The sequence below is a fragment of the Theropithecus gelada genome, chromosome 6 (genome assembly GCF_003255815.1).
Source record: "Theropithecus gelada isolate Dixy chromosome 6, Tgel_1.0, whole genome shotgun sequence".
NCBI classification, from domain to species: Eukaryota; Metazoa; Chordata; class Mammalia; order Primates; family Cercopithecidae; genus Theropithecus; species Theropithecus gelada.
The window spans coordinates 168052465-168072311 of record NC_037673.1 but is presented as its reverse complement, the minus strand read 5'-3'; the positions used below and the strand labels follow the sequence as shown (position 1 = coordinate 168072311).

The 19847-nt window shown below is 38.9% G+C and overlaps 1 protein-coding gene across 4 annotated transcripts in view; it reads left to right on the top strand.

Moving 5' to 3' along the window:
- Positions 1–19847, top strand: part of FBXW11 (F-box and WD repeat domain containing 11) — a 141470-nt gene that overhangs the window by 90409 nt on the left and 31214 nt on the right. For 2 of the 4 annotated variants that reach the window (XM_025388362.1, XM_025388360.1), the window contains 4 exons: positions 318–380; positions 3899–4124; positions 14669–14855; positions 15695–15785. In XM_025388362.1, the coding sequence (XP_025244147.1) occupies positions 318–380; positions 3899–4124; positions 14669–14855; positions 15695–15785 (567 nt within the window). The remainder of the gene's footprint in view (positions 1–317; positions 381–3898; positions 4125–14668; positions 14856–15694; positions 15786–19847) is intronic. The other 2 variants (XM_025388363.1, XM_025388361.1) reach the window with 1 other exon arrangement.

The following is a 19847-nucleotide window of genomic DNA, read 5'->3' as shown; positions in this document are numbered from 1 at the left end:
TTGCCACAAGTGCAAAAACAGTGATGACTGAGGTTGAGCTTCACCCTCACTCCCACAATTTAGCTTTTTTTCTAAGCACACCCAACCTTTGTAAATAATGACTTTATGCTTGCTTTTGTCTAACCACTAACTTGATTGATTTATGAAAGATGAGCACATCTCCCTTGACCCAAAATGGCATGTGTTAGCCACAGAGCCAAATAGTTCTTGGGTTTGTATTGGTACACTCTAGCTTGGGTTTGCAAAATTATTTCTTGTAGTTATTTAGGATTTGCAAAACTTGGTATAATTCAAATAACCTGTTTTTCCCCCCTTAGAACACTTCAGTTATGGAAGATCAAAATGAAGATGAGTCCCCAAAGAAAAATACTCTTTGGCAGGTAGGAATGACGGCGCACAGATTAGACAGCAACTGACTTACTATAGATAGGATGCTCCCTCAGTTAATGTCCTCAGTGGAATCAAGAGCCAAGCATTTTTGTTTTCTTTTGTGCAGTTTTGCTAGTTTCAGAATCCACCCTAATTTATCTTCCTTCCATAGGGAATTGTCATTACAAATATGCTAAATAATTTTGGAGTTTCCACAAAGATCTGAAGTGGCTGTAGCCTAAAATGTTCTGTCTGTGGCCTCTGCCTAAGCCAAAGATGGATAGTGATGGCATCCTTTGTCACCAGAATTGCACCATGCCACACGCCAGTATATACATGGATGGCCTTTTCTCCTTTTGCTCTCAACCTTTAGTCTTCTCTCCCATTTCCATTGGTTTGCCTTTTCCTTTTAAGCTCATCTCCTTCTCCCTTGGCTCTATTTTAAGGTTTGCCAGTTTTCTTCCCAATTCCCCAGGTTGTGTGTGTGTGTGTGTGTGTGTGTGTGTGTGTGTGTGTGTGTTGTGTGTGGTTGGGGGTTTGGGGAGCAAGCAGAGTTTCATGATTTGGTGTTTTATCAACCATGCTGGTACACATGGCTTTCCCCTTCATGAAGACAGGATTTAAAAGCAAAACAAATCTAAATCAGAAGAGACTAATATAAAAATGAATTCTCTGGGTTCGTTTGATTTGAAACTAAAAAGATAGATTAGTTAGCAGGAACAAAGTGCACCCAACACATTTAAGAGGAAATGAAGCAAAGAAAAACAACACTAGGAAGAGCTTGCTGGGCTGAGCACGTGGTTGGAAATAGCATATTGAAAATGTGCTATAGAATAGTGCACATACCATTATTTTCTTCTTACATTGTGTACAGACTGAGTTTTGTACCCTCCTTCACGTTTATTATTTTGCAGCGGATGCTCTTCATTTACTATGATTTTTCAATTGGCAGTGGTTCTTCACACTTTAGCTTTAGTTTTTCTTTCATCTATCTTCCAGTCAACTAGTTAATAATTATACAAACACTCTAGGGAGGCTAGATGATTAGGAACTTGTCTGTAAATAAAATAACACTTTTGCTTATCAAATGAATTAATGGCTGTGAAAGTACTTTGTAAATTATAAAGCCGTACACAAGTGTAAGTTGTTATCATTATATTTAACCTGTTATGAATCATTGTTTTGGCAAGTTATTTGGAATAAAATATAGAAATAAAGGGGGAAGGTAAACACACGCAGTTTTCTTTCTTAAGGCACTTTTGAGATTTTGATGTATACCATTTACGCTGTCATGGTATGTTCTCCTTGTCATGAATTACTGTGATCATAATGTTTTGTAAAATCCTGGATCTTGCCTTTTGTTTCTTAATATTATTTCATAAGCATGTTCTGTTGTTATAAAAATATTACCCCTTTTTTTTTTCCTGATGGAGTCTTGCTCTACACCCCAGGCTGGAGTGCAGTGGCATGATCTCAGCTCACTACACCCTCCGCCTCCCAGGTTCAAGCATTTCTCCTGCCTCAGCCTCCTGAGTAGCTGGGGTTACAGGCGTCTGCCACCACGCCTGGCTAATTCTTTTTGTATTTTTAGTAGAGACAGGATTTCACCATGTTGGCCAGGCTCGTCTTGAACTCCTGGCCTTAAAGTGATCCAGCTAACTTGGCCTCCCAAAGTGCTGGGATTACAGACGTGAGCCATGCCTGGCCAAAATCTTACTTTATATGCTGATTTTAGTGGCTTACATTATAGCTCTTAATGGTGATGTGTTAGAATTTGTTTTAAACAGTTGCTTGTAATTGGGCAGTTATTTCTAACTTTTCTTTATTATATTGTGGACATCCTTATGCTTAAAGCAACTTAGATGCCCCTTATTCTTGCCAATATTCATCACAGCAAAGACTTTTCATCTCTGTTTTGAACTCTTTATTTTTTGGATCTGTTGAGACACAAATGTCTTAGTATAAGCAAAGTTTCAAAATCCTTGTTCAATGCTTCCCCCTAGTGGTATCTGGTGTCAGTGAGCTTTTCCTCACCCAAGATACAAAGGAAGAAACATTCTTAGACAATGGTGCCGTAAGATAAACTGAGTGGAAGATAGATGCCTTTCCATCTTATACCTCTAAATATGGACATGAGAACTTCAGACATGAAATTTATAAGATTTTTTGTCAAGGAAGACTGAAGACTCCTTTGGATATTTACAAAGGATGTCTTCTCTGGAATGGGTTTAGTCCACTTTAAGTTAGGGGACATACTGATAGGAAAAGCTCTTGGTTCATTCCATGTAAGACTCCTGAGATAAGTTCCTAATGGAATTAATAGGTGTTTGTAATTCAGCTCTTCAGTTCTTAGAATTATCTTTTGTGTTATTTTTTTCTGGTATTATGTATGAGGAGGCTATCAGAGGAGTGATCGACAAATGATTTGACAAATGTTTGACAAAAGTATTGAGGTTATTTTGTTTAGACAGGGAGGTTACTGCGCCTCATAGTAGTTGTGGTTTGAGTCTAGTGATTGAGATTATTTTTAATGTTACTGTCCAGATGCAGTGTATGTAGTTTCAGTTTTAAAACATATACTGATTCTATGTAAGGACTTGTAGGAAGATTGGATGAGAAATGCATTGTTAGTATAAGAGTCTGTGAGTTGTCCATAAACCACCTATGTAAGATGTAGAATTTTTCAGGTACATGTGGTTTATTTACCTTGGGTCACTTTCTTGGAAGGTAATCTAAAGAAGGATGGGAAAGTCTAAAATGTTTTGCCAGATTAGTAGCCCTGGCAAAACCGTATGGAAGAGATTGAAACTGTTGGGTAAAATGAAGCTTTTTGGATTGAATTGCTTTCAGGTTTCAACACAGCACAGCTTGTCTTTGTTATATAGACCTGTGGTTCTCAACATGTGGTCCCTAAAGTGTAGTCTCTGGACCAGTGGCATCAGCATTGCTGGGAAACTTGTTAGAAATACAAATTCTTGGGCTCCACTCCAGACCTCTAGGGTGGGACCCAGCGGTCTGTGTGTTTAACAACCCCTCTTGTTATTCTGATGCTAGTTCAAGTTTGAGAACCATTAGCATAGATGTGTGTAGCATTAACTTTCAACTTTGAGGAAGTAAAACAAACTGTTAATAATCAGTTGCCACTTTGCCAAGTTGAGCAGTTTCTCTACGATGGTTATCTCCAGCAACAGTTATCTTTGGAGATGATAATTCCTATATATCCTGTGTATAGAGAGATACCCAGTATATATCTTTGGAGCATCATTTTGTAATAAGCGTTCGAAAATGATGATTTAAGGTGCCTTTTAGAAATAGCTATCACTTTGGCATTTCCTGTAGTGACTAATTTGAGGACACAGACCCCGAATACATTTTAAATTCCTGAATGAATTAATGATGGAATGAGTTTGGCTTTAGGGTAAAAGTGTCATTTTAAGATTAAATACACAGGGTGAAAAATATTTCCATGAAATATTAATTAGGTTTCTTTCCTTGTTAAACTAATTATTTTTTTGTTTTTCTAAAATAGATAAGTAATGGAACATCATCTGTGATCGTCTCCAGAAAGAGGCCATCAGAAGGAAACTATCAAAAAGAAAAAGACTTGTGTATTAAATATTTTGACCAGTGGTCTGAATCAGATCAAGTGGAATTTGTGGAACATCTTATTTCACGAATGTGTCATTATCAGCATGGACATATTAACTCTTACCTGAAGCCCATGTTGCAGCGGGACTTTATTACCGCTTTACCAGGTAACTGTACTTGTCTTTTCAAAAGCTGAGCGATCGAAGAATGCCCGGCCCAAGGATCTAGGTGGATATTTATGAAATGATTGAATGAGTACTGTGTGAGGCAGCATTTCTTTGGGACACATACTTTAATATATGGAACTTGAGGAATTATAATTTAGTATCTATCTAGGAAATATAGGCAGTATCTTTAACAGTGTTCATTATTGGCCGGGCATGGTGGCTCATGCCTGTAATCCCAGCACTTTGGGAGGCCAAGGCGGGTGGATCACCTGGGGTCAGAAGTTCGAGCCTGGCCAACATGGTGAAACCCCATCTCTACTAAAAGTACAAAAATTAGCCAGGGGTGGGCGGATGCCTGTAATCCCAGCTACTCAGGAGGGTGAGGCAGGAGGATAGCTTGAACCCGGGAGGTGGAGGTTGCAGTGAGCCAAGATTGCACTGCCGCACTCCAGCCTAGGTGACAAGTGTGAGGCTCTGTCTCAAAAAAAAAAACGTGTTCATTATTGGTTCACCCTGTTGCTTCATTCGGTTTGTTGAATGAGTTAATGATATGCTTTTTATTTTGATGTCGTTTAGAGTCTGCACTTTGCCTTTGTAGGTAATTTTTAAAAACATGGTGCTCTTCCCTTCAAACATAGTTTGTATGTTTGGGAAGTGTCCCAAAGTTTAGGACATTCATTTGTATCTGAAGTGGCACTTAAGGAATGGCAAAAATATATTGGGAAAACTGGTAGCATGTCTTTATTATATTTCTCAAAACCTGTTTCTGCATCCTCTCCCTCACTACTGTCTTCCCATATATGTCTCATACATGCATAGGTGTGTACACACACACACACACACACACACACACCTGGTTAAATTTACTTTGATTTTTAAAAGTAGACTTTATATTTTTAGAGCAGGTTGAGGTTCAGAGCAAAATTGCAGGGAGAATGCAGAGAATTCCCGTATTCACATACCCGTTCCCTCAGCCTGCCCCACTATGGGCATTGCACAGCAGAGCAGCACATTTGTTACAATTCATGAACCTGCGCTGACACATCGTTATTACCCCAAAGTCATAGGTTACGTTAGGGTTTACTCTTGCTGTTATTCATTTTGTGGGTTTGGTCAAATGTATAATGATATACATTTGCCTTAAGAGTATCCTACAGAATGGTTTCACTGTGCTCCACCTATTTATTTCCCTTTGATTTTTAAAAAATAATTTAAAATTTGCTGTATTCTGTACCACCTTTTTATTTTTCTCAACGAAGTGGCACCTTGCTATGTGGGCCAGGCTGGCCTGGAGCTCCTGGGCTCAAGTGATCCTCCTGCCTCAGCCTCCTGAGTAGCTGGTACTGCAGGCATGCAGCACTGTGCCGAACTGGTGATCCTCCTGCCTCAGCCTCCTGAGTAGCTGGTACAGCAGACATGCACCACTGTGCCGAACTTCCCTTTGAATATGATTAATCATGAATTTTTTTCTGTTTCTATATTGTTTTTTAAAAAATTCTCAATTTAAATTTGGCTAGGTAAGATATAGAGATTTCACTCCTGTAGAGAATGCTGGCCAGAATGTTTTCCTCTGATGTGGCCAGTGTAATGTGTGGTTAAAATTGCCACGTCAAAATAAGCCTAGAAGTAGCCAGGGATGAGCCAGTACCATTGCCACAACCCTAGCACTTGTCAGAGCTACAGGATAGCTTCTTGAAGAGTAGCTCCTCCCTTAGCCTATCTGTGATTTACAGAATATCAGGACTCCGTGTTCTAAGTCCTTCCACAGAAAACGGAAACCTGGGGCTGCACGTTGACAAATCAGCTTCTGATTTCTAATCTCTCTCCCGAAACTTGTAAGTTTACCTTCTGCAGTGGGAGTTTTAAGGATATTTGAGAGTTAGCTTAGAAAAATTTGACACTGCTGTTCTTTTTATGCTGAAATGTAGCATGACTTGCTCATTTCTTCCATTAGAATCTCTAGAAAAGCAAAACATGAATCCTTTGTTTCTAGAATCATACTATTTAATTGCTTAAGGGGATCTTAGCCATCACTGAGTCCTGTTTTTCATTGTGTAGATTAGGAAGCCAAAGAGAAATTAATTGGGTGAGATGCCCAGAGCCACACATCTTGATTATAGTGGTGGTGGTGTGAATGATTATAGGGGTTGATTCAAAAATTAGTACAAAGGCTAAGGAAAATTCCTTAAATTGGCCCCATGTACTGAATGTAAGGATTACAACTCAATTCAATAATTCTCACTTTTAATTATGAGGGAGGGATCCAGGGTGGAGAGGGAGACATGCTTTTGATTGTATGAGAGAGGATTACAGGTGAATGGAAGTAAGATGAGGCATGTACACATGATGCAGCTTCTCTATATGTACAGAACTCAAACTCAGAAACCTATGGAATCAGTCTACATCTGACACCAAGAAAAGACAGAGTCGTTTTTTAGGTTGGTGATTGTATTTATCCCTCATAAGTGATTTTAAATGATGAACCTGCGCTGACACATCGTTATTACCCCAAAGTCATAGGTTACGTTAGGGTTTACTCTTGCTGTTATTCATTTTGTGGATTTGGTCAAATGTATAATGATATACATCTGCCTTAAGAGTATCCTACAGAATGGATACTATCCTACAGAATGGAGGATACTCATTTTTGTCAAGCAATTCAATTTATTGTTTTGTTTTCCACCGTTTTGTTTTAATTTGCTTCTGAAGTGTGTTTGAGTGCCAGGGAACTCACCTTATATTTGCAGAGGAGCCACAAGGTGGCACTGTTGAAGTTCTCTTGATTTTCAGAGTATAGTTCAGAGGCAACCCCATCTCTTAGGGAGTATACAGCCTTGGAGAAGAAGCAGAACAGATGAACATGTGTTATGTATATAAATATGGTTAGTATAATTGCATACAATTCAGTTTTCATTACAGTGAATGTTAAGGCATTGTCCATATCTCTGTTAAAGTGGAATTTTGTGGTATTGAATATTACATGAAATGAATGGACCATTGGCTGGGACATGGAAATACTTTAGTTAAAATGCTATTTGTTTTAACAGGACTTGATCTGAACATATATACATATGTCAGTATATATCATACATATGAATCTAATAGCTGAGGACAAGCTGGCCAAGTTGATTGTGTTAGTTAGTATCTAGTAGACCTAGATTAAACATGGCATTAGTTCCTTAACACAGACTCTGCCTTAAGAGCATCACAGGAGAAACAGGTCCATGTCCATGTTCATACTTAGATTTAATAATGTGTGGAGCAACTTACGAATCATTATACTAGTTTGGTGTTTCATTATTACTGTACATCATCTTGAGTTTGAGTTTTTACACTATTGAAATTGACAGTCAACTTACGACTTCATTTGATTGTGAAAACCATTAATTCTATAAAAATTATCTATAATTTTAGCTTTTAAATGCTTGCTGTGAATATCATACCTGTCAGTATAGGGAAAATGGAAAATGTTTGTGGTCTCTGGCTCCTTTTGGCTCAGTGGAAAAAGTGATAATTATGATATGCCTTTCTAAAAATCATAGTAAATGTTTAGTCTGCAATGTCAATTTCTGCATGCTGAGTTTGCGGTTTGTAAAGAACTGTTGTTAATGGGAAAATTCATACCATGTAAAGTAGAGACAGATTGTATTTCAAAAAGGATGATAAGCATTGGTGATCTGTTTGTTGAGGTGTCTAAGCAATTAAGAGTTTTGAAACACTTGGCTTTCTGGCCCTGGTTTATTCAATTGTCTTATCCCCAAGAAAGGATGATGAGCCATATTGTGGACCATAAATGTGACAGAGATTAGATGAAAGGTCCTAGGAGATGTGGAAGAACCAGAGCATAGATAAAGCTTTAGGTTGGGTACACGGCCAGAGCAGCGTGACAGGAGAAAGTATGGGTGCTGGGGTCACACAGGCCCTTGGTTTGAATCCTAGCCCTTACACTCTACAGCTGTGTGGTCCCACTTTTTGGAGCCTCAGTTTCCTCATCTGTGTGGGAATAATAGCAATACTTTATGGGTACTGTGTGAGGATTAATGATGATACGTTATAGTATGCAGGGCATCTATTGGGTATTCTGAGGATGGCAGCTTAGAAAAACGCCCAGAGAGGCAGGAAACACCTGCTTCTCCAGAGGTAGTAAGATTTATTGCTAGGACATTTTAATTATTCTGAATTAATCCACTGATTTCCGAATTGATTCATCCTGACATCATATAGGTGTGTGTCACTTTGTTGATTCGTTTCCTGGGTGTTTTATGGAAAAAGATGTTAGACTTTGTGAGCTGAGCCGCTTTTCACTTCATTTCTGTCTGAAACCTTACGTTGGTGTTTTCCAGGTGGAAGGCATCCGTTGAGGGACTGTTGCTGTTAGCAATTGCATTGTTTTCTTTTAAAACGTTTAGAACTTCAGATTTTACAACTAGATTTGTGACTTGGGAGGGGGAAGGGATAGCAGGGGTGGGTGGGAAAGGAAGTTTCTTTGCAGCTGCTCTTTGAAATGCATTTCTAAAATAATAAAAGTTTCTGTAATTGTGTGATCTAAGCAGCTGTGTTAAAACTCGTTGTAGTCAAGGGCATTGAATTGACATTTGAGTTTCATTTTGATACAGTGTTATTTACATATTGAGCTTTGAAATTTGTGCCTTTTAATTGTTTTAACTTATTATTGAAGTTTTTCCAGACTTTCATCTGGTTCCTGTAATTAGCAACAGCAGCATGTCTTCAGCACTGTGTGCGAAGTGTTATGGCCTCAATTTTCTGAAGCTGTAATGTGTCCTCTTGTTGCCTTAGGAAAAGGGGGTGGTGGTGGGAGATGGGGGAGTCTCAGCATGATAGAGACAGTATTGAGAGCCAGACATAGGTACTTCAGAAAATGCTTAAATACCTCAAAGCACTTTTTAGCTCAGGCAAATGGACCACCTTATTCAGTAACCTCTTTGTCCTGAACAGGCTTGAAACCAGAAAGTTACATGGTCTGCATGGCTCCTGAGGGTGGCCACTCTAAGGTACCTGAACAGAGATTGTTTGATTCCTGTTCTTCTCAAAACATTTAAGGGGCCATGAGACTTATACCAAAAAAACAGAGGGAGGGGGCTTAGCTTTTTGCTAGAGGGGATGCAAAATGCAGAAAGTAACAAGAAGAATATTGTGTAGTGGCCTTGTCCATTGATATCCATTGAGATGATTTGGGGGAGAGGAGAACAAAGACTGACATTTCTTGAGTAAACTTCTTATTTACCCATCTCCTTACATATGCTGTCTTACTAACTTTCCCAACAAGACTGGGAGATTCCCTCCATGTAAAATGAGGGTATTTAGAGTACCTATCTCAGAAGGTTATTGCAAAGATTATATGATGTAATTTATTTCAGACATTTAATATCATTCTGATATTATGGAAGACTGAGATCCTAAAAGGAAAACTGATTTGCTTAAGGTCACACAACTAGCAGTTGACAGAACTGAGATTCAACCTGGTTTATCTGACTTTCAGGCAGTGTGTTTTCCACAAGACTAAAACATGCTGCCTTATAGAGGGAGGACGTGCACTTAAAGTATTAGACAAAGGAAATAGGTCAAATCTCATAGATATCACTCAGATGTTGCTTAATTGGACTGATGGCATTTGAAAGAGGGAGAAATAAGTATTAGTAAGGGATTTATTTCTGTAAAAACTCATTGATAGCCTAGTTGTGAGCAATTGATGGGGGAATCAAAGAGGACTAAAAGGGATATCATTGCTGTAAACCGATAGTTCCCAATATTTCAGTGTTATCTAGTGGCACTTCTTAAAAATACATATTCCTGGCTGGGCACGGTGGCTCATGCCTGTAATCCAAGCACTTCCGGAGGCCGAGTTGGGCGGATTATGAGGTCAGGAGATCGAGACCATCCTGGCCAACATGGTGAAACCCCGTCTGTACTAAAAATACAAAAATTAGGTGGGTGTGGTGGTGTGTGCCTGTGGTCCCAGCTACTCGGGAGGCTGAGGCAGGAGAATCGCTTGAACCCAGGAGGTGGAGGTTACAGTGAGCTGAGATGGCGCCACTGCACTGCATCCTGGTGACAGAGTGAGAATCCATCTCAAAAAATAAAAAAGAACAGATTCCTGGGCCTTATCATCTAGAGGTTCTGATTTAGTAGGTCAGGAGAAGATTGGGGGAATATTTTTTTGTTGCTGTTGTTTTAAAAATCAGTAACCCTGAGTTGAGTCAGATACAACCACACAGACTCATAGACCCCCCCCAGATAGGTGGAAGGTTTGGGTGCTGCTTTCCCATCACAGATGATGGGGATGTTGCAGCCTTTGAGGTTTGAAAAGGCAAGTACCTAATGCATTCTTTTTATTTTTTATATTGTTTTTAAAAGACAGAGTCTTGCACTGTCACCCAGGCTAGAGTGCAGTGGCGTGATCTCCACTTACTGCAACCTCCATCTCCTAGGTTCAAGTGATTCTCATACCTCATCCTCCCAAGTAGCTGGGATTACAAGCGTGTACCACTATAGCTAATCTTTGTATATTTAGTAGAGATGGAGTTTTGCCTTGTTGGCCAGACCAGCCTCAAACTCCTGGACTCAAGCGATCTGCCCATCTTGGCCTCCCAAAGTTCTGGGATTACAGGTGTGAGCCACCATGCAGCCCCTAATACATCCTTGTCTTGCTGTTTGTTTCACCTTTCAGAGAGCAGAGGATTCTAGAGGGGAATTAATTAGAGATGTGTTTATAACCATTTAGGAGGATTTGGGGTTAATGATGTGAAGTAATATAAACCTTTAAAAGTGGCCGTGTTCTTAGCCTGGGCAACATAGTGAGACCCTGTCTCTACTAAAAAAAATTTTTTTTTTTTAAATTTGCCTGGCATGGTAATGTACACTTGTAGTCCCAGCTACTAGGGAGGCTGAGGCAGGAGGATCACTTGATTTTGGAAGGTCAAGGCTGTAATAAGCCATGATCATGTCACTGCACTTCAGCCTGGGCGACAGAGCGAGATGCTGTAATTAGCTGTGTTCTGATATTAAGTGCAGAAACCGGAAAAGGAAGATAGATAAGTACCCCAGCATTCGAAAGATTGAAAGAGCCAAGTCTGTTAGTCCACGGCTAGAGACTGAATGAAAATGTTTAGAGGACTGACAGATTCTGCAGTTTGAAATTCTGATTAATTTGTCAATCCTAGTGATGGAGAGGCACAAGTAGAACCCCATGTGATTATCCTTGGATTTCCCTGATGTTAAGTAAACATAGAAGATTGAAGAAAGGCGGCCAGGTGCAGTGGCTCACGCCTGTAATCTCAGCTCTTTGAAGGCCAAGGCAGGAGGATTGCTTGAGCCCAGGAGTTTTGAGACCATCCTGGGCAACATAGTGAGACCTCATCTCTACAAATGATAAAAAAAATTAGCTGGGTGTGGGGGCATGTGACTGTAGTCCTAGTTACTTGGGAGGTTGAGGTGGGAGGATTGCTTGAACCCAGGAGTTTGAGGTGGCAGTGAACCATGATTGTGCCACTGTACTCCAACTTGGGTGGTAGAGTGAGTCCCTGTGAAACCTTTGAGAATGGTACCAAGAGGACCAAACCCCAAATAATGTAAAATTGGCCAAAATGTTGAAGTAAATTGAAAGAGTTGAAAACAAAATAATTAACTATTTGGAGCAAGATTATAAAGAATGAAGGAATAATGTGCTTAGAATAGATAGTGTAGTGATAATAGAAAGAAACAACGTATTTTCACTCCCATTAACCTAATTCCACCCCCCCAACCCAAGAATAATGGCTTTAAAGGAAAGGTTAGCAAAGTTGTATTTGAAAAGATGTGAAGATATTTAGGAATCACATAGCTCATATAAACAAATAGGCCTAAATACATTGTATGTCTGGATAGTGGCAAAACTTGTGGTTGTGATTTTTCAAGTTGTAGAACATTGTGAAGTAATTGAAAACCAGTATGCAGAACTATTGGGTACGGTTGTGCCCTGTACAGCTTGTACAGTTGCACGTGATAGTCTTGCATGATAGCACCAGAGATGACTGATGAACAGAATTCCTGGTTTTAAGAACTGGAGAAGGTGTTTTGGGGGGATTTAGCTATGAAATTAGATGTTGTACTTTAGCAGAATTCTTAGATGAGTTTCAAAGGCTAATCAGCCTCTGAAAAGATTGTGTATGGTTGTGTAAACCTAGAAGGATGTATACAGAATGTGAAAAGTTGTTCCCATCTCTGGGAAATGGGGTTTAGAGATGTAAAAAATTTTGCTCATCTACACTTTATAGGTTTTCTATAATGAATGTGAACTAGATATGTTTAAAAGGGATACCAAGCAGCTAGTGTCAACATATAAGTGAAAAATTTCAATACAACTTCATGTAGTAAACCCCAGCACGGGAACATGAAAGCAGCCATACCAAACTCACCTTATTTCCTTTTTGGATAAAGTTACCAGGCTAGTAGGTACGTCTGAAGAATGAAGTAAATAAATGGTAGTATCATCATAGGCCGGTTTTTCCAAATACCTGAGGACAGAATAGAGAGATATGGGCTGGGCAGTGGCACATATAGATGACTGCAGACTGGATGGCTCAGTGTGGGTGCCCTGGGCGTATTGATGAGTGCATCAGTGTTAGCTTGGAGGAAAATATTATAATAATAGCTACTAATAGCTAGTGTCATGGGTGCTGTCCTTGGTTCTGACCCATTTAACATGTTTGCCAACACGGTTTAACATGTTTGCCTTAGTACTTTAGCCCATCATGCAGGTCTGGTGTGGAATACCCACTCTTCTGGATGTGACAAAAATCAGAATTCTAGAGACTGAAATGGATGGGTCAGACAAAGCTTTGAAGGTGAATTATAGTAAGGATAAATATAAACTGTACAAAGCTGCCCCTGCCTTTCCAACTAACTGTACAAATAGAGCATTAGGGGACATTGTTTTAATAGGTGTTTTGGGGGGAGAGGCCTAGGATTTTATTCCAAGGTACTGCCATGTTAGGCGTCTTCTGTGATATGACTGTCAGAGGAAGTCAGTGCAGCCTTTGATCACATTAATTGTAATATAAATGACATGCAGGAAAGGACAGTGGTCCCAGTGTAGTCTTTATTCTTAGACCATAGCTTGGGTCTTTGATCTAATCCAGAGTAAGACAATTTTAGTATATGAAGGACCTGGAAATTATAACCAACGGTATAATAATAGTCATTCTTAGAGTTGAAGAAACTTTAGTTTGTAAAGCATTTTTCGTGCATCATCTCATTTTGATATTTTCAGAATCAAGTAGAGATTATTATCATAATCTTATACGGATGAGGAAACTGAGACTCTGAAAGTTTAATAATTTACCTACATCTGGCCTTTCAACAACCAAGTTTAGTGCTATTATACTACTTCTAATTATTTTGAGAAAAGGAACAGATATTAACTTTGTAGAGTGCTTTATTGTCTATAAAATGTTTTTGTAAAACTGTTGAATTTGATTCTGACAGTGTGAGAAAGGACAGTTGTTACTGGTGGTTAGCATTTTGTATGTTAAGGCGCAAAAATTCAAGGCACAGGAATGTTTCAGTGTTTGTTTCATGTCATAGAACTAGTAAGTGGTGAACCTGGGACTTGAAATGGGAATTTTCTGATGATATGTTCTGTGTTCTCATCCCTGCACAGAATAAGCTTGGAGATAAGCTTTATTTCTTGCAACTACAGAAGACATGCTTACTGCCACAGGATGGGGGTTTACAGGTGGCAACAGTGGTGGCCGTGTTGATCATCTTCCCATTGTGAATGTCAGGCAGAGGCTGGGAGTGGTTTTCTTTGAGAGTATCCTTATATCGTGTGGGAGGTTGAAGCCAATAACCTCTAAGATTCTAGGATTTGTAGACATGGGGCTATTGCTTTTGAAGATTGTCCCCATCCGTTTAGGAACAGAAAATGGATACTCACAAAAGATGAAAAGATTGACAGAAACACATTTAAGCACAATCGACTTTAATTATTGGATTGCCATTTAACTTTTCGTAAGTTTTTCAAGATGAGTCGGTGTTTTACCTTGTTTCTCTTCTGACCTCCCGGGGATTTACACCGGGTATGGATTAATGGGGATATGATTTGTTATGAGAGACAGTGAATAAGATGGGAATGAACACAAACTTTGAAGCAAGAAATCTGAGTTCCAGTCTTGGAGTGTAAAATCTTGAGTTCTTTACCTCTCTGTACTTCATCTGTAAAATTTGGGGCATCATTGCCCCACAGGAGGGCTGTGAGAGTTATATAAAAGAAAATGAAGTCTTTTATCGTAATATTTGACAAATACAGAACTGTCCAAGGTCAGCTTTTACACACAGAGAAGAGTTGCTGTTAATTGTTTATCGTAAAAAATCAGAACCAAAAAGAAGTGTGTATGTTTATGTACTCATGGATTTGAGTATCTGTACAACTTTTGATATTACTAAAATACTTCAGGATTTCTTTATTCCTCTTATCTTTAAGGAAATGATGGCTGGTTCTTTTCTATCTCTCTTCCCGTTCCTTCATTCCCTTTTCTGTTTTGTAGAGCAAGGCTTAGATCACATAGCAGAAAACATTCTTTCGTACCTGGACGCCAGGTCTCTGTGTGCAGCAGAGCTGGTATGTAAAGAATGGCAGCGAGTGATCTCAGAAGGAATGCTTTGGAAGAAGCTGATTGAACGAATGGTACGCACTGATCCCCTATGGAAAGGACTTTCAGAAAGAAGAGGGTGGTAAGTACTTGGGTTGCTTGTTCCCTTGAAAAAATTTCATTGACAGAGTCAACTTGATTAGTCAAAAGTGCAATTTTACTTGCAAATGTGCTGGCCTATTTTTAAAAAGGGGGGAAAATGAGTGATCAAAAGTTGAAAGAAAAAGTTAAAGCTGTTAAAATTTCTCCCTCTGAAATGTGTATTTCCTTTATTAACTGTATTATATAGTTTGAATGGGATTTGGCTTTTCAAAGCTATGTGTTTATGCTTTTTCCTTCACGTTTTGCTTAGGTGATGATACCATTACCAAAATATAGATACGACAAAAATAAGAGGAAGTCAGGTAGTGCCACTTTCCTGTTTGTTATTACTTCTGGTAGAGGAAGTAATAGTGATAGGATTTTTCAGAGAAAACTCACAACTCTGATGCAGCTTTATAGCTAGCTCTATGCTGTATGGCCCAGTTAGCACAGAGAGAGCTACAGAAAGAGGTGCATATAGGGCTGTATTTTCCTTATGAGTGAGGGTCAGAGCTGTATTTTCCTTACGGGAGGAAGTTTGATGTGTACTAAGTTAGATGTTTCACAGTGTAGCGCTTTTTATTAAACTCTATGGAATAAAAGGCTAGATTGTTATATATTAGTACTCAGAAAACAGAAGATCAGGATTGTGTTAGAGAGCTGTGAATTGAGCTAAACTTGTCTCTAACATGTAAATTTGTCAGAAATCCTGCTTTTGAACAGTTAAAGCTCAATGCAAGTTAAAAGACATGAAAGATATATCTTTGTCAGCACCATGTTTAGATAAAATTCACCCTTTTATGTGCAAAAATGTAACATCTGTTTGTTTTTATTTGCCAGGGATCAGTATCTGTTTAAAAACAGACCCACAGATGGCCCTCCAAATTCATTTTATAGGTCATTATACCCAAAGATTATCCAGGATATAGAGGTAACTTTATGATTTATCTGTTTTATGGGCTCTTAGTGTCTTGTTCTCGACTTTTTATGTTGCCTTAGAGTGTTCTTTTGTTCTAAAATCGTAGAACTAATAATTTTTTTAGAAGTTGGGCTTTTGGAGTAAATGTGTCACGATGTATATAATCTGCAGCTCTTCTTCAGAAAAGATAATGTCTTTTGCAAAGAATATCTAACTTTTCTAAAACATGAAATGCTTCTGCAAGGCTGCCAGTTAATTCAAGCCTTAATCTAAAATCATCTTTTTATTATAATCTGATAAATTTTCCAAAATCCCTGGCCCCATTTTTTAAAGTAAACATCGTTTTATATTTTTGAGCCATCTCTAGAGAACTAGAGAAGGCACATTCCAAGTTTTCTCTGTACATTACTCATAGTTTTTCATAAAAATGATGCAGATATCATTCTAAGCAACAGTTAGGTGGATTTATAGGGCAGATTATGCTCCTGGACCGTTTTGGATTTGAGCGTAACTTCACCAGACCAGTAAAACTCTGTAAACTTGATGAGAAACACTGGAGATGTTTGATATCGTTCATGTGTTCTAATTAGTTCAGTTTTACTATTTAGACTTTTTCCTTGAACCAGGAAAGACATGCACAGGCATTTCTCATTAACTCTTTCACATGTGTTCTTGGCAGGTCTTGGTTACTTCACTGTTTCCTCCTTGGCAGAAAAGTTTAGCCTTTGCTAGGCGATGCAATATCACCCATAAAGTTATACTCAGTTTCCCAAATGTGAAGTAATCCTCTCCCCCAGGTGATAGACATAAAAGTTATTGTGCCAAAATTCATTAAGGGAGAAACATGTGCTTTTTCGGACCCCTCCCCCCTTCCAGGCAGATGTGAATAATGGAATCATTCCATTAATGGTAAATCTGAATGTGACTGGAATATCATTATTTAAAACACAAACTGTCTTGAATATTCTGCTGTCTGAAACGATTATAAGCAACCCTTTAAGGAGGTTAAATAAAAACTTTCACTAGATAAATCATAAAGTTTAAGAATTAATTGACCACTGGCAGTTCCAAACTTAGAGTAAGTTGCCCCTGCAGGGCTAGTGGCTGAGACATGGTGTTAACTTTAATCTTAGGTTGATGTGTGTGTGTCGTAGGGGAGATGGGGCTGTCGCTTACCCCTAGGTAGTTGTACTAAGGCATTTCTTATGTACACATCTTATAAACTACATTACATTCTGTTTTTTGTTTTCCTTTGATGAGGGGCAACTATTTACAAAGTTATCTCCAGACTTCTTTGAATAATTTTATCAAAAAAATTCTTTGGAAAGAAGGAAAGAATGATGTTTAAAAGAATGATGTTTAAAGTTAATTATGAACAGGAACCTTGGAAGAACTCTGATCAGGTTGAAGATGTGGCGACATAGATTATTTTATTGAATCCTGATGACTGCTCTTATAATTGACAATGTGAAATCAGTATTCTGTGACATGACACTATGTGACACCACCTGCCATCATCATTTCTTCAAGCTCAAATGATATTTTAAAGTAGGAGGGGAGGCAGGTGTGAGAGGAAACAGCTCTATGGGAAAGCCCTGTGCGACACAACCTCTACATCATGGTGGTCTACCCAGTGGTTCTTAAAGTGTGGTTTGGAAAAACCCACTGGTCGACCACAGAAGTCTTCTCCAGATTTTTGTGGGCTAGACCTCTTAATATAAGCGATGATGTTTATACTTTGATATATGCACTACTAGTAATAATCATAAAAGTAATGTACCACTAATAGCATTTACTTATGCCAGATACTTTGTTAACTACTTTATAATGCATTTTCTCTTTTAACATTTTGGACAAAACCTGAAAGGTAGGCCAAGTACTTATTTAAATTTGAGGGAACCTTAGAAGGTTAAAACGGTTAAACAGTTTAGTCAGGATCCCACAGCTAGTGGGTAATTGAGTCTGTGATCAACCGTATACCCTTCTACCTTAATACGAGTTTTTAACAATAGACCACTGCTACCACCTCAAAATAGATTTTTTTATTCCTGTTTTGGGAGTGTGTTTCATTCTGTCCAGAGTAAAACAGAATATAGAGAGTTATATGTAGAGAGTTCTTTCAGTGATCCTGGATCAAATGAGAGACTCTCACGGGCTTGACTCTGTTCATATGGCTGGTACAAAATCCTCACAAGCAGACTATAATAATTACAAATACCCACTTCAAGTCCTTGCATATATCAAACTGTGTTGGGTGATTTACATAGGTTACTGTTTTTTATTCTTACAAGGTGCATGTTATTATCTTTATAATAGGGGGAAACTGAGACTAAAAGAAGTTTTAGGACTTGCTGCATAGTTAACTAGAAGAGATGGGATGGGATTTTAACTGAGGTCTGTCTAGCTCTATCCAGGCTGAGAGTTGTTGTTTGTCATTTTCAGAGTGGAAAATTCAAGAAGTGAGGGAGAAAGAGGCATGTTTTATGCCTGCTGAATTTCAAGGTGGTGTTTGCCTCCTTCTCTAATTGTGCGAATACTCAGTGTCCTTGACTGTTCGTTGAAAAAAGGGTATGAGTTAAGATCTGATTAGTGGGCCCCGTTTTAGTCCACTTCTGTGAAAGTAGTAGGGTTTTAAGCACATTGCAGAAAGATAAATGACACTTGGAATGTCAAGTGGCTGTTTTATGTCCCCCTCCCTCCCCAGTTGCCTGTACATAGCTTTAGAGTCTCTTGTGTTTTTTCCCATATACTTTGCAGGGTTGCCAGTTCACAACACCTTTTTCTTTTTTTTCCTTCTTCCTCCACCTCGACAGCTTGGCTTATGTGCCGGCTCCTGTAATCTGTACATTCCCAGATTTGGCTTTGATGAACAGACAGGAAATGTTCATCTCTGAATCTGCCCTTCTACATTGACCCACCAAAAATTGGCTTAATTTTAAGGGAAAATAGAGAACCTGGCTTAGTGCAGCCAACTCCTGTTATTCAGGAAATGAGGATGTGAGAAATGGAGTCTGGGAGAATAAATATGTATTGTAAGCTTTCTGCAAAGGCTCATCTCGCCTGGGTGTTCTTGCCACACATAGAGAGGGTTTAGAGGGCCTCTGAATTGAGAAGGAATTCCTAGAAAACCTGAGGCTCACTCCTAAAAGAAGCAGCCATATTCTCCTTTGCTGTCTGGAGTCTTAGTTGTTGTTGTTATTGTTGTTACCATCAATGGTGGGCTGACTGTAGAGCTTTGCTACAAGTGATTTAATTTAATCCTCAAATTGTCAAAGCTGAGATTTTTACTCCAAAGTCCATGCTGCTTTCACTCTAGTGTCCATTAACAGAGAGTTGGGAGTTGTTATAGCAGCCCTAGAGTTCTGGTATTCTGAACTTGGGTTTTTCTCTTTTGCCATTTGAGTAGTGACAAACTCCTTCAAGTAATCTACTTTCTTCCTCTCTTCATTCATTGCATTGAAGCCTTTGAAGTGCTCTTCTTGGACAGACCACTGGGAAAATGATGGTGTGTTGTATCACACCTTTTAATAAGCCACATTTTATTCAGGGAAAGCAGGGAGCTTTTTTTGTGGTTTGCAAACCTGATATTAACATTGTCCTGACCAGAAAATGTCAAAACTTGCCCACCCACCCAGTTGTGTTTAGGCTTCTAAAAATAATGTTATTCCTCCATACTCAGACATCTGTTTTCACTCTATTGCCAATTTAAATGCCGCTGTATACTCTGTGTATCATGGCTACTTTCCCAGTATTTTGAAAATTTGCGCAGGGTAAGGGGATTTTACAAGTTCTCAAAAACATGAAATATTCCTCTACAGTAGCCATACCACATGATGGCTAAGTGAAATGATAGGTATCCACATAATTAAAGAGGTGCACCTGTGTATGACCTCTATTCCTGCTGCTGGCATTAGGATAATAGTTGGATTCCATTTGAAGGCTCAGCCTCTTCCTGGGAATGGTTAGGGAAGGCTCAGGCTTATTAGCATTAAATATCAGCCTACACTGAGACAACGATTTCTGGCAGCTTTGTGAGAATTATGTATTTGTTGTTGCAGCCCACTTTCTTTTTGG